Raw genomic sequence first — 14,989 nt, forward strand, 5'->3', positions numbered from 1 at the left:
TGTCATGTGACTTGGTTCATAATTAAATCATATTAAAATTTTATTAAGTTATCCTATATTAAAACAAATCAAGAGGAAAAATGGAAAAAAACAAACAAGAAAACAGAAAAAGCAAGAATGACATTAGATTATGGAATGTATCTCAGTAAATAAAATATAGCTCCAACAGTTACATCAGGTGTGCTTTATTCAAGCAACACATACTCTGTGTCTGATAAAGCACCATTAGGTCTATATACATACAGCATATGTACATACACAGTAGACATATACAGTATATATGAAACCTTACCATATATACTGTATACATATATCTTACATGTGTGTGTGCGCGCATTTATTTTATATATATATATATATATATATATATATATATATATATATATATATATATATATATATATATATATATATATATATATATATATATATATCTCACATCACACACTCAATCTTCTCATTTACAAGGTATATATATATATATATATATATATATATATATATATATATAAAAACACACACTTTTAATCATCTCATTTACAATGCCAGGCAACAACTATAAAATTCTTTACAGAATCAAGTTTGTCGTGGTTCTTTTCTTTCTGTTTAAATGTACAAGTAAACGTAGCTTCAATATTAACCACAGGGGAAATAAAACCTAAAACACCCCTAAATCAGCAAGGCAATGTCCTGCCTCACTCTGATGAGTACAAAACTGGCACAGAAGACAACACAAAGATTAAAAACGCAAATTAAATTAAGAACAGAAGGGACCTAATCTCTGTAAACCATTCCCCTGTGTCAGTACAGCAACCTCGAAATAAACACAAAACAAACAACAGAAAAAGGAAAATAAATACCTTTTGCCCTTTGAGAAATGTGCTACAGCTGCTATTCTTTCCTTTAATTTGTCATGATTAATTTTTCCCCCCTTCATCTGGGAGTGGAGCAGCTGTTGACTGTGGATGTAACTGTGGTAACCACCACTGGTGGTCAGGCTTCATAGGTCCTGACCATTTCTCCACAAGCAGGCGTGTATTCTAACCAACAGGTGAACAGAGAGCAGGGAACAGACGGACACTTTAAAAGGTGCGACAAAAAAACAAACAAACTGAAAATGAAGAGGGTGGAGAAGAAAGGAAGTTACGTCATGAAGCAGAGGGGCGCAACCCTCCTTTCCCACCAGTGGAGAGTTTGGTAACCACGGCGATGGCAGCCTCTGCGGTGCGGTACAGCATGTCCAGGATGTCCGTCTGTTGTGGCCCAGAATTCAGCAGCCCCTGTGCAGGGGTGTGGCCACACACCCCTGACTCCGCTTCCTGCAGCGTGCAGCTCCGCCCCTCCCCTGCATCCTGAAGGCTGGAGAGCAGGAGAATAGCCTCGTCAGCTGCAGCCTTGGGGGCGCTCTCCCTCTCATGCTCCTCTTTCTCCCTCGAGTCCTTCCTCTCTCCTTCTCCGTCACGCTCTTCCCGCTCTCCGTCCGCTGTCGGGCCCGAGCCTGTCGGCAGCGCTGCGTCGTCTGCCCGCCCGAACACCTCAGGCAGGGAAGATGAGGACGACGAGGACGAGGACGAGGACGAGGATGAGGTTGCCTCCATTTTCTCCTCCTTAGGCGAGGCACTATCGGGCGAGGGCGGGTCTTGTTCCGTCCCGGGGTCAATGAGGGAGGAGTCTCGGGTTTCTGTGTCCGATGTGCTGTTGGGTGTTAATGCCTCGGCTGGCTCCGCCTTTGGCTCTGCGCAGGGCACCAGCGAGGACGAGGCAGAGTGGGGGCAGACTCCGCCCACCAGGGAGCTGGTGCTGCCCTCCCCTGGCCGATCGTCGTCACTGCTCACACGGCGCCGCTTCACGGGGGTGGCACCCTCCTCTTCAGCTGAGGCAGAAAAGCAGAGGCCATGGGAAAGTCTTCTAGCTAACCTGAGTGTGTGTGTGTGTGTGTGTGTGTGTGTGTGTACCTTTAACTTTAGTCTCCAGTGTGTGCGTGGAGCGGTGTTGTAGGCAGATCCTGCATTTGGTCAGTAACTCCTGCAGGGCAGGTCCAAGGGCAGGGTCCAACTGCTGAGGGGTGTGTATTGATAACATCAGCACCAGGGCTCGCAAATCCTGTGTATACACACACACACACACACACACGTTATATCAATAACCTAAAAACACTTATTTCCCCAGAGCATGTTCAGTTACAAACTCCATTTACTTTGGCAAAATTGTACCCCATACGGTCATGTCAATAAAGCTACCTTGACATGAAAACTGAATGAGTGAGTATGTGAGAGCGAGAGAGATCCTGAGCTGTGTGGGACTGACTGCATTGAGCAGGCTGCTGGTCTTGCTGAGCTCTGCGCTCTGATTGGCTGGCTCAGGCTGGAGGGAGTGGTACTCATTCAGCAGGTTGGTGATCAGCACACTGATGAGATTGGAACAACTCGGTCCGGACAAGACCTGTGGCTGGACCTACACGCACGCACACACCCAGAGACAAACACACACACACACACAGAGAGAGAGAGAGAGAGAGAGAGAGAGGCAAAAGTACACACGCACACACAGTGAGATACAAACACAGGCTTGTTTAGGAACAACAATGGAGTAACAAAACCAAATCCAAAACTGGTTAGTTAGTGTGTGTGTGTGTGTGTGTGTGTGTGTGTGTGTGTGTGAGTGAGAGTGACCATGAGAGAGCCCATGGCCCAATACACTATAATTACACACTTCACCCAGTAAGCGCTACATAATTAGACAGAATTATAGTTGGACCCAAAGTAGCAAAGAATGTACCTAATTACCATCTTCCCCTCTCAATAAAGAGAATGTCACTAACAACCTTAAACCTACTTCACTATTCCATAGGCAATTTAAAGCCGGTTTGATCAGAATTGTAAAAGAGAAAGACAAAAGATTCTTAGTAAACTACCAAACCAGAGACACCCAAACGATCCAGCTGTACGCTCTGCCCATTATGAAGAGAAAAAGGGAAAACGATGCATCCAAAATCTACGGAAAATGACTGAGGAGCCAATCCGTTGCAACAAATCCGGAATAATCAGAACTTATTAAACAAAGAGCAAATGCAAAGATTTGGTCATACAAAATGGATAAATACTGGAGCATCATTTTAATAACTAACATGGTGAAAGAAAAAAAGAACCCAAACCCAACCTAAACATGGCACATGATGACTGAAATGGAAAATCAAACTAACAACTACCAAAAACCCATTAGATTACTCAAGTACAGAGAATTAACTGACTGATAAAACTATTCAAAAGCTCAACCCCCCAAAATAAAGAAGCTGTCCAGCCTGGTACTGAGCAGGGGCACTTCCCAGACACCTGGACACAAGGTCTCATCACACCCATATTCAAGAGTGGAGACAAACTAAGTCTAATAATTACAGAGGATTCAACTTGGAAAAGTTATTCTGCAGCATTATGGCATAAATTACAAAACTGAACACAGTCTTACACTCCAGACAGATTCTTATTAAAAACCGCCGAACATCAAGAGTACATTTCCACCCTCCGTACTCCAATCAAATAATATGTACCAAAATAAATCGAAACTAAACTGTCTGATAGTTCATAGATTTCCAAAAGATCTCTGACTCGATTTGGCATGAAGGTCCATTCTCAAGACTTACTGAATATGGAATATAATGTGGAGGAAAACCACTATATTATAAAAACAAGCTAGTCAACCAAAGCCATTAAGACTGCCACTGCCTGCTTCCACCCACCCTCTTCAACATCTGCATCAACCAATCAGCTGTCACTCCACCAGACTCTTCGACCTCTAACAACCAATACGCTGTGCCACTCCATCAGTCGCCACCCTCGTCAACATCTGCATCAACCAATCAGCTGTCACTCCACCAGACTCTTCGACCTCTGTAACAACCAATACGCTGTGCCACTCGATCAGTCGCCACCCTCGTCAACATCTGCATCAAGCAATCAGCTGTGCCACTCGCCACCCTCTTCAACACCTGTAACCAGGTTTCACAATCACAGTCCTGCAGACTAAATATTACACATCTCAGGCTGAAAATCAGTTCACCGGATAATTTTAAAATGGTCTCGACCAAGCTGAAAGGTGAAAGCTGAAAGGGTTTTCTACGCTATTAAAAGAGCCGTTCAATTTAAATGGCTCAGAACTTTCCAATAAATTACAGAACCCACTGCATGACAAGTATGAAGTCCGCTAACCAGACCTAAATTCGAAAGATAGGACAAAGGCCCCACTGAATCCCTGCATACAGAATTCTGCAAGAGTATCCTGGGAGTCCAGAACAGCTCACCAAACACCAACACCCTCCGTCACTCCACACTGAACAAAGAGCCATCAGATTCAGTAAGCCCAACTCCCTGTTTCAGAGCCAGCGAAACAAGTCCCATCATTCAGCTGGTCCTGAAGCTCCACACACACTCACACACCAACCACCCTGGACGACCACAACCTTTCTCTGAGAATTCGACCCACACTAATGAACACACGAAGTATACAACCCAAAACACCGGATTGAAACAACCAACATCCAGGGTACGCATCAGTGCTGCGCATCCCTCCATAGAGAACACGCAGCTTTACGTTACCCGAGTACACAGATTATCTGGAGTACGGCAACTAATAACCAGCAGGTACATGCTAAGTAACCACAGCCTGGCAGTAGAGGTGGGCAGACGCGGACACTCCTCGCTGCCCAATTCCACAGCGTCTCTGTGCCCACTGTAGTCCAGCTGCAGTGGAGACAGGGCTAAAATTCCTGTAGACAATACACACAATGGACAAGGCACATTCTAGTCCAGACTCCTCATACAGAATTTAAAACACAAGGCGAGAAGTGTGGACCTGCAACATTCGCTTGTCACAGACAGAGGGCAGCGCCGAGTCAGTGGTGTGCGACATTACACTAGTTCATACATAGTGTGTGTGAGTATATGAATGAGTACATGTATTTATACACACACACACACACACACACACACACACACACACACACACACACACACACACACACACACACGGTATGTACTGTATTTTTACTGCCGTTTACTGCCCTGTTCATCATCTGCGTTTATACATTCCTGTTTGTGTACATGTTACTACAGTAATACATGTGTACATGTTACTATGGTAATACAGTATGATTTCGCTCATTTAAACTGAAAGTGAACTGAATCGAGAGAGAGAGAGAGAGAGAGAGAGAGAGAGTGTGTGAGTGAGTGTGCTTGCCTTGTGTAAGAAGCAGGTGAGAAAGGAGTAAGCGATATTATTATTGAGAAAAGTCCTTTCATCCATCAGAATGCACTTGATGTACTCTCCAAAGGCAGGGTCCTCACTCAGGAGATTCACACAAGTCTTAGCCAATGTGGACTAGGGAGCGAGAGGGGAGTGAGGGAGAGAGAGAGAGAGAGAGAGGGAGGGAGGAAGAGAGGGGGAGAGAGAGAGAGAGAGAAAGAAAAAGAAGGGGAGAGAGAGAGGAAGAGAAGGGGAGAGAGAGAGAGGGAGACAAAAACAAAGTGCACCACATATTGGAGAGAATCCACAAACGCACAACACAAACTTCAATGCTATTGGTCCCTAAATCGTGACTAAGGGAAGCGTTAACTAGGTCCAGACTCAGTGACAGAACCGGGCTAAACGCCCACTGCCACCTGGGAGAGGTGGAGACACAGATGCACTTAACCTAACCGAGTGTCCCAAATAGGGGCCAATTAGAAACCCATTCTAGGAGAACATCAGGTTTTCTAGACTTTAGTAATTAAGAGGTCCTTTGTTTCACTAAAAGAGTGAGACCGAGAGACAGAGCAGGAGACAGAGTGAGAGTGAGTGAGCAGTATAGTGTCTCTTACCTGAGACTGGCTAAGCTCAGTCCACAGTTTGGGGAACAGGGCTAGATGCAGTGGCAAACCTTCATACGCCATTAAGACACCTGAACACAAGTAAAGCATACACACAACACACCTGAACACAGGTACACCAGGCACACACCTGAACACAGGTACACTATACACACCATCACCAGTTTCTCCAGCATGAGCTGCATACACACACAGGTACACAGCTGTATACAGCGCACACACACATGCCTGTACACAGCTCCTCAATTAGACCAACCAACTTTTGCACTGTGCACACTCACAAACCTGTGCAGAGGTACACACACACACTAGGGGCAGTAGGGACACTAGGGGCAGTAGAAAGCCGTACTGAGTTTGACGAGAGTCTCTGTGAACTTCTCACAGTTGATGGCCACTCTACACAGCAGGTGGATGAACTGGTGGTAGGACAGGAAGTAGTCCATCAACATCCTGTCGTAGACCTCATCTTTACCCTAGAGGGCGAGACGGGAAGAGACATCAACTAATGGACATAGTGAGAGAAAGAGAGAATGTTTTTGAAAAATTTACAGCCATGTTTAAAACATTTAAAAACTGTGGGCAGTAGCAGCTCAGTTTACTTGATACTTCATACAAATCTTTACTGCATAACACACACACACACACACACACACACACATTCCTACCTTGCTGGTTTCCACCATGGAGGGCAGGAGGCACATGTTGAGTTCAGGTCTGGGTGGTCGAATGTTGTTCTTTCCCCCCATTAGTTTGATGTTCTCTCTGCAGGGCAGATACGGTCCGAACGACACTGCAGCACGCACGCACACACACACACACACACACACATGGCCAGAGAGACTGAGTAATACACAGGGCAGCACACACACAGAGAGACTAAGTAATACACAGGGCAGCACACACACACACACACACACACACACACGGCCAGAGAGACTGAGTAATAACACAGGGCAGCACACACACAGAGAGACTGAGTAATACACAGGGCAGCACACACACACACACACACACACACACACGGCCAGAGAGACTCAGTGATACACAGGGCAGCACACACACACACACACGCGGCCAGAGAGACTCAGTGATACACAGGGCAGCGCATACACACACACACACACACGCGGCCAGAGAGACTCAGTGATACACAGTGCAGCACATACACACACACACACACACACACACACACACACACACACGGCCAGAGAGACTCAGTAATCTCCCATTACTGCCACAAAATGTATCTATACAGTTACATTTGAATTAATTAACAAATTAACGTGAAGGCAGTTTGATTGGTACTTTGACAAAATTAATGAGCTATTGATTAAATACTGCAGTAATATTGCCTGGAGAACACGCATACAGCAACATTGGAACAGTAGAATTGTCATTATGTTAACAGTGTGTGTGTGTGCGCGCGCTTGTAACTTACTTGGGATGTTGCTATGGTGATAGGTGCAGTGGTTGTGCTGCAGGAAGGGCACGAGCGTGTGCAGGAAGTCGTGTGGGCTCAGTAGCACAAGCTCCTTCAGCACGTCTGAGGAAGAGCAATGAACATGAGCCAGTGGAGTGTGTGTGTGTCTGTCTGTCTGTGTGTGTGTGTGTGTGTGTGTGTGTGTGTTACCCAGGCAAGCACTGCGTAGCTCAGGAGGACTGTACGAGTTGAGCAGAGTCAGCAGTTTGTGTGCAAAATCAATCCTCTCCTGCCACTGAATCAGAGCCTGCTTCACATCTACAGAGAGAGACGGCACAAATGAAAGAGGACAAGGGACAGAGAACGGTAGGAGAAACAAAAAATGAGAAAACGTAATCATTAATAATTAGTCATTTATTAATAAAACTAAAACTTAATGTTCCGTGAGAAATTCACATAAAACAGCAACACCACCATTACTTAGTACTTTGTGTGTATTAGCCATGGCAGGGTGCATTATGGGTAATATAGTATCTGTTCTTCAGGAGGGGTGCATAACTAGAAAAACAAATTGCAAAGAGTAATTTGTAACGTAGCACTGAACTGTACGCATGTGTGTGCATAGTGCATTGTGGGTAATGTAGTACCTTTGCGCTGCAGGTATGGTCTGGTGGCCTTTAACACTGAGAGAAAAATGGACAGGAGCTCCACTAGATCACCAGTCACATGACAGGCCGTGGCCTCATGGTACATCATATGCAGAGTGTTAAATGACTGAAGGGGGGAGAGAGAGAGAAATGGTCTGTTATGCAAGGGTGGAGTGTTGCCTGTGGCAACAGCCTTTGGAGTTGATGATTATGTAAGAAAATGAAGGAACCCTCTATAATAATAATAATAATACCACCTCAGTCATGAGGATGAGCCCTCTGTTAAAGACCACCAACAACCTGTCCTCATCACTCTCCAACAACACACGGAAGGCACTGAAACACAAAAGCAGGCAGAGAGAGAGAGAGAGATTTTAAACGGCAATTCTGACACTTGGGCAGGGATTTGGCATTACTTTGTCATGCCAATAAAGCAACACCTTTGAATGTTAAATCTTGGGTGAAAGAGAGCTTAGACTGGCGTATATGTGAGAGAAAGAGAGGAGTGTGTGTGTACCTGATGAGCGTGGTCCAGCACGAGCGGCCGTCCAGGCAGCGGAGGTAACAGTTGATGGTGGTCTTCTTAAACTGCTTAATATCCTCCAGATCTTCCTCCCTCATGTCTGGCCTCTGAGCCACAAACAGCTGCATCAGGCTGAACAGTTCCTCTACCGCCTGGAGAGAGAGAGAGAGAGTGAAAGAGGAAGATTCATATCCACGTGTATTTAGATCCCCTGGGTACTGGCTGCCATGGGGATGTGTGGATGTGCACGTGCGCACCCCAGGATACTGGCTGGCGTGGGGCGTGAGGTTCTTGAAGGCCCACTGGATGTTCTGGTGAGAGGCCAACTGGCGGGTGAAGGCGGCTGACTGCTCACAGCACACGCGCAGGATGCCGTAGTAGGCGGGCAGCATGCTGCGATTGAACAGCACCACCTCCTGGTCGTCGTGGTCCGCCAGGATGTAGTTGAAAGCGATGTTTTTGGTCACCACGGGGTTCTGCACAACGAGGCGCACGTTCTCCGTGCAGTCCGCACACACATTGTACCAGAAGGAGAGCAGAGCCTGCTTGTTGTGGTTGGTGGCGATCGCCGGCTCAGAGAGTTTAGGCTGGAGGTGGGGCGGGACAGCGAGGGAGAGAAACATGGGGAAGAGGGTGGTGGAGGTCAAATGCAATTGGGGACACACAAAACACAGAAAGGCAAAAGTTCCATTTCAGAGAAAATGTCCCATTCTGGCCTGGGGTTAAGCAATAGTTGGGTAACTGTTATTGACAACAGGCTTTGTACTGCAGAAAGGCATGCAGTGGCGAAAAAAAAAAAAATTGAGTCTTTTTTGTGACCTAATGTCTTTTTAACTTACTGTACTGGCTAGGATACATATGAGAAGATGCTGCATATATAAATTTATTGCATATATATATATATATATATATATTATGTAAAAAAGTGTGTGTGTATGTATATATATATATACATACATACATACATACATACATACACACACATACATATATATACACATACATACATACATACACATTTAAAATACACGTAAACACATTATTATTATTAAAACCACAACATTTTACAAAACAACTTTTTACTCTCATCATGGTTTCCCAAGCTGGCTTGAAGTCCCTAGTAAAATTAATTTTAAAACAAACCCCCCCCCCACACACACACCATACAATAATATCTTTCTTCAAGCCCAATTATATAAAATAACCCCCCCCCCATGTAAATAAAAAGGGTGATTTCCAGCAACGCACCAGCGCTGCTTTACTGACACGCACGCACCCATCCACTCAGTCTCGCCCCTGCGTCTGCTCTTACGCGCCTCACCTGGAAGAGGTTCCACAGGTCCATGAAGTATCCGGAAAACATGAGCTTCTCCGTCTTGGAGATGAGGCAGTAGGTCATGAAGCTGAAGAACTGCACCAGTTTGGTGGTTCCGTGGACGGCCACGTCCACGTACAGCTTGGCTCGCCCCAGCAGGCCCAGCAGGAGGTTGTAGACCTGGGCGCAAGCGGAAAGCCACAGTTCACGCGCGAGTCATGGCCCGCGAGAACAACGGAAGCTAGCGGCCGCTGATTAGCACGCCGTCGCTGGGAGACATCTCGCATTTTTGCTCAGTTTTGTTGGCGTTTTTGACCGCGCGGCTGCTGTAGACGTCGACTGCGGATGAGGCTAAATACAGATTGTGCGGATGAGCTAGCTAACTAATGGGTCTCAGTTAACCCCAGAGCTTTAAATGCTGGGTTTCAACTTTAAAGGAATTTGGCTGATGTGCTAATGACAATGAAAAAGTTACAGACCAGTTTAGATAAAGCGCTACTGACCAGATGTGTTCGGACTGGACCAATCAGGTGTGTGTCTGTGGCTTTGTATGTTTGTGTGGGCGTGTGTCTGTGCCCTAACACAACAGGTGTGCTCCGAGTGTCCTACTGGAGGGAGACCAGGTCCCAAGCCATCGCAGGTCGGTGTGGTGTTCGTGCACAATGAGGAGGGACAGACCTGGTGCAGGACAACGGTGGCTTCAGGACTCAGGGGCAGGTCCCGCGTCGGGATGTGGAGGGAGCGTGTGGAGCGGAACATCTGGCGGAACGAGTTGCTAGGGATGAGGGACACCAGCAGGTATGCCGCAGCTGGAGAGAGAGAGAGAGAGAGAGAGAGAGAGAGAGAGAGAGAGAGAGAGAGAGAGAGAGAGAGACACTGAGAGCGTTACTTTATTAAGATTGTGCACACGTGTTAGGTGTGGGCGTGCGTGCGTTCTTACAAGTGCGGACACGAGGGTAGTTGTGGGCCAGCAGGAAACGCTCCACCCAGTTCTCCATGTTCTGAAGAACCCAGCTATGAGCGAGCTTATTACGGGGAGTCTGAACGGCCAACCAGTCCAAACACTGGGACGGGTTATACTCTATCACCTAGGCGACAGAAACACGAGTTAGAGACAAAGGGAACAAAAACCCCACATCAGTGTATTACAGCAATTAATTCATGCAGATTTGACCATCTGTCCAACATCCCAGGAGTTGGAATATCTCATTAATATATTAAGCACTACTACTTCCAGGTCCAACGATGCAGTCACCCCACGCCCTCCTGGACAAACGATGCGGTCACCCCACGCCCTCCTGGACAAACGATGCGGTCACCCCACGCCCTCCTGGACAAACGATGCGGTCACCCCACGCCCTCCTGGACAAACGATGCGGTCACCCCACGCCCTCCTGGACAAACGATGCGGTCACCCCACGCCCTCCTGGACAAACGATGCGGTCACCCCACGCCCTCCTGGACAAACGATGCGGTCACCCCACGCCCTCCTGGACAAACGATGCGGTCACCCCACGCCCTCCTGGACAAACGATGCGGTCACCCACGCCCTCCTGTTTGGGCAGTCAGGTGGAGGCGGCGTTTACCTCCCAGATCCGCTGCAGTATGTACGAGGCGAAAGAGGGCATGCCAGGAGGTCCTGCTGCAAACTCCATTAACATGGTCAGGAGCTTGAAGAAAGGGTTCGCCGCCTAACACACGCATGCACACACACGCAGAGAACAACGAAAGGCATGATACACTCGGACTGTGTTTATAGTGACGTGGAAAGTCCTCGTGAAAAAAGGCTGGTGTGTTACAGCAGGTCTCCTACCTCCGGTGTGAGCTTGGCTATAGATGTGAAGAGCATGGAGACAATCTGGAGGACAAGCAGGAGACAAGCATTAACAGGCCGTTGATGCAGCATCTGTGTGTGTGTGCGCGCGACGTACATGTTCAGCGAGCCTGTTGTTGTATCTGCAGAGGCTGAAGATGAGGTTACAGGTCTGGCGGATGTTGATGCTATCCCGAATGTGCTGGAACAGGAAAGGGAATCCCTTCCCTCCGGTCAGAGCCGCCATGTCACTCTGAGACAGCGTCAAGTGTCTATTGAAACAGAAAGAGAGAGAATTAAAATCAGACAGGAAAAACAAAAACAAAAAAAATCAGGTGTCATGCGTACCTGTATGTTTTTGTGCATTCGCATGTGAGAAGGGAATGTGTTAATGTGAGATATATTGCATAATTGTATGTTTGCAGGTGTGCATGTTGCAAGACCTCTCGGAACGCGACTGCTCCACCAACAGGGCGATGAGGGCGATCATCTTCTCCAGGGCAGCGGGGCGGTACTTCTCCTCTGCCAGGGACAGGATGTCCTCCTCCTCGTCCTCCTCCTCGCCCTCTTCCTCGGACAGCACCTCCACCTGTGGCTGTGGAGGGCGGAGAGAGGGGTTAGCTCGGTCACGCCCACGTACACACAAACATACACACGTATATAGAGAGGTAGAGTTAATAGTATTTGCATATATATCCTCCTCTCCCTCACGTTTCAACTATTGTTTTAACATGGAAAACATGGACACACTACTAGAAACACAGACATAAAACCATGATGAGCAAGCAGCGGGGTTTCACACAACTGTCTCCCAGACCCGCCCAATCAACGTACGTTCTCGGGGCCCTTGGTACCCATGTAGAAGTGCACCATGATAGAGATGGCCTGCAGTGACAGCAAGAACTGGCTCTGTAAACAACAACAAATCAAGTAAACAACAAGGCAACAGAAATAACTACAAATACTTGGCTCCAACTTAGCTAGAGACGATTCAATTCAATTCAAATGATCTCTTCTTTGTTAAGGAGGAGATTCCTTAGTAAAGTCATCAAGTGTTCGGCAGGATCAAACACACTGCCTTGGGACTGGGGGAAATGCTAAACCAGTCTGTGCACAGTCTTGGTACTGGGTGAAATATTAAACCAGTACGTGTAAAGCGCTTCCGCACCCAGTCCGTCCACCTTTTCCCTGGGTCGCTGTTCTATCACACCTGTAGCAGGTACGCCGAGTTACACCTCGCGTCACGTCTGAACTAATAAAAGTGTTGGTGGGAGAGTGAGTGGGCGGAGTCACCTCCTCCTCGCCCATCTTGGCGAACTCGTGGAGGAAGGCGAAGTACTCCGTCAGGTGTTTGCTGTGAGGCTTCACGCCGTGCTCCATGATGGACAGCAGGGTTTTGACGAAGCGCGTCACACACGAGCGGCTTCCGATGTCCTCCACGGGTGCATCCATGTCGTCCGACCTTTGACGGGAGACAAGGCACAGACGGGCTTTCAGAGACGCGCCAAGAGACCGACGTGTCGGACAGCACGATTAGTGGAACACTGGTACTCCCATGCATGATTCAGACGGGACAAACTGGCTGCTTCTAGCCTTCATTCACTGGTTGTCATGGCCTGTTGGTTCCCTATTGGCTCATTGGCTGGTGTGTGCTATCGGTTGCTATGGCTGTCACTTGGGCCCCAGCTGGTTAGCATGTTAGTGGTAGCAGAATGTTTTGGTCAGAACTACACTTTTTATGGATTCCAGCAGTGCTATAGCTCTGAGACTATGAGTCCAACATTTTTCAAATGTCCTCCTGGAAGCAGAACTGGAGGGCATTTTCTTTATGCTGTTGACAAGTTTTAGACCCACCTTTTGGCTAGCAATGTCTGCTGTTGAAAATCTGAGCTGGACTAAATTAAAAATGGGTTGCTGAGAGCACTCCTACTCACCCTTTCACTGTCCTTCTTTTTTCTCTCTCTGACCCTCTCCCCCTCACACACAGAGAGACACACACACACACACACACACACACACACACACACGCTAGGCTTACCCATGACAGAGAGACACACACACACACACACGCTAGGCTTACCCATGACAGAGAGACACACACACACACACACGCTGGGCTTACCCATGACAGAGAGACACACACACACACACGCTAGGCTTACCCATGACAGAGAGACACACACACACACACACGCTAGGCTTACCCATGACAGAGAGACACACACACACACACACGCTAGGCTTACCCATGACAGAGACACACACACACACACACGCTAGGCTTACCCATGACAGAGACACACACACACACACACACACACACACGCTGGGCTTACCCATGACAGAGACACACACACACACACACACACACACACACACACACACACACACACACACACACACACACACACACGCTGGGCTTACCCATGACAGAGAGACACACACACACGCTGGGCTTACCCATGACAGAGAGACACACACACACACACACTGGGCTTACCCATGACAGAGAGACACACACACACACACACTGGGCTTACCCATGACAGAGAGACACACACACACACACGCTGGGCTTACCCATGACAGAGAGACACACACACACACACACACACACACACACACACGCTGGGCTTACCCATGACAGAGAGACACACACACGCTAGGCTTACCCATGACAGAGAGACACACACACACACACACACACACACGCTAGGCTTACCCATGACAGAGAGACACACACACACACGCTAGGCTTACCCATGACAGAGAGACACACACACACACACACACACACACGCTAGGCTTACCCATGACAGAGAGACACACACACACACACACACACACACACACACACACACACGCTAGGCTTACCCATGACAGAGACACACACACACGCTAGGCTTACCCATGACAGAGAGACACACACACACACACACACACTGGGCTTACCCATGACAGAGAGACACACACACACACACGCTGGGCTTACCCATGACAGAGAGACACACACACACACGCTAGGCTTACCCATAACAGAGAGACACACACACGCTAGGCTTACCCATGACAGAGAGAGACACACACACACACACACACACACACACGCTAGGCTTACCCATGACAGAGAGACAGACACACACACACGCTAGGCTTACCCATGACAGAGACACACACACACACACACACACACACACACGCTGGGCTTACCCATGACAGAGAGACACACACACACACACACGCTAGGCTTACCCATGACAGAGAGACACACACACACACACGCTAGGCTTACCCATGACAGAGAGACACACACACACGCTAGGCTTACCCATGACAGAGAGAGAGACACACACACACACACACACACACGCTAGGCTTACCCATGACAGAGAGACACACACACACACACA

The 14,989-nt window shown here is 47.8% G+C and overlaps 1 protein-coding gene across 1 annotated transcript in view; it reads right to left on the reverse strand.

Annotated features, from left to right (window-relative positions):
• Positions 1-7: 7 nt before the first annotated feature.
• Positions 8-14,989, reverse strand: part of usp34 (ubiquitin specific peptidase 34) — a 45,747-nt gene continuing 30,765 nt past the window's right edge. Inside the window, exons 57-78 of the mRNA XM_081700698.1 lie at positions 12,873-13,041; positions 12,414-12,488; positions 12,023-12,174; positions 11,698-11,851; positions 11,580-11,624; positions 11,353-11,457; positions 10,707-10,854; positions 10,445-10,575; positions 9,773-9,946; positions 8,709-9,038; positions 8,446-8,603; positions 8,186-8,264; positions 7,929-8,055; positions 7,492-7,599; positions 7,300-7,404; positions 6,527-6,651; positions 6,211-6,334; positions 5,853-5,932; positions 5,233-5,373; positions 2,308-2,454; positions 1,956-2,103; positions 8-1,873 (exon numbers count right to left, since the gene is read on the reverse strand). Coding sequence (XP_081556824.1) covers positions 1,149-1,873; positions 1,956-2,103; positions 2,308-2,454; positions 5,233-5,373; positions 5,853-5,932; positions 6,211-6,334; positions 6,527-6,651; positions 7,300-7,404; positions 7,492-7,599; positions 7,929-8,055; positions 8,186-8,264; positions 8,446-8,603; positions 8,709-9,038; positions 9,773-9,946; positions 10,445-10,575; positions 10,707-10,854; positions 11,353-11,457; positions 11,580-11,624; positions 11,698-11,851; positions 12,023-12,174; positions 12,414-12,488; positions 12,873-13,041 — 3,550 coding nt within the window. The 3' untranslated portion in view covers positions 8-1,148. The remainder of the gene's footprint in view (positions 1,874-1,955; positions 2,104-2,307; positions 2,455-5,232; positions 5,374-5,852; positions 5,933-6,210; positions 6,335-6,526; positions 6,652-7,299; positions 7,405-7,491; positions 7,600-7,928; positions 8,056-8,185; positions 8,265-8,445; positions 8,604-8,708; positions 9,039-9,772; positions 9,947-10,444; positions 10,576-10,706; positions 10,855-11,352; positions 11,458-11,579; positions 11,625-11,697; positions 11,852-12,022; positions 12,175-12,413; positions 12,489-12,872; positions 13,042-14,989) is intronic.

This window comes from Electrophorus electricus, chromosome 18 (assembly GCF_041902795.1).
Source record: "Electrophorus electricus isolate QZ-2024a chromosome 18, ASM4190279v1, whole genome shotgun sequence".
Taxonomy (NCBI): domain Eukaryota; kingdom Metazoa; phylum Chordata; class Actinopteri; order Gymnotiformes; family Gymnotidae; genus Electrophorus; species Electrophorus electricus.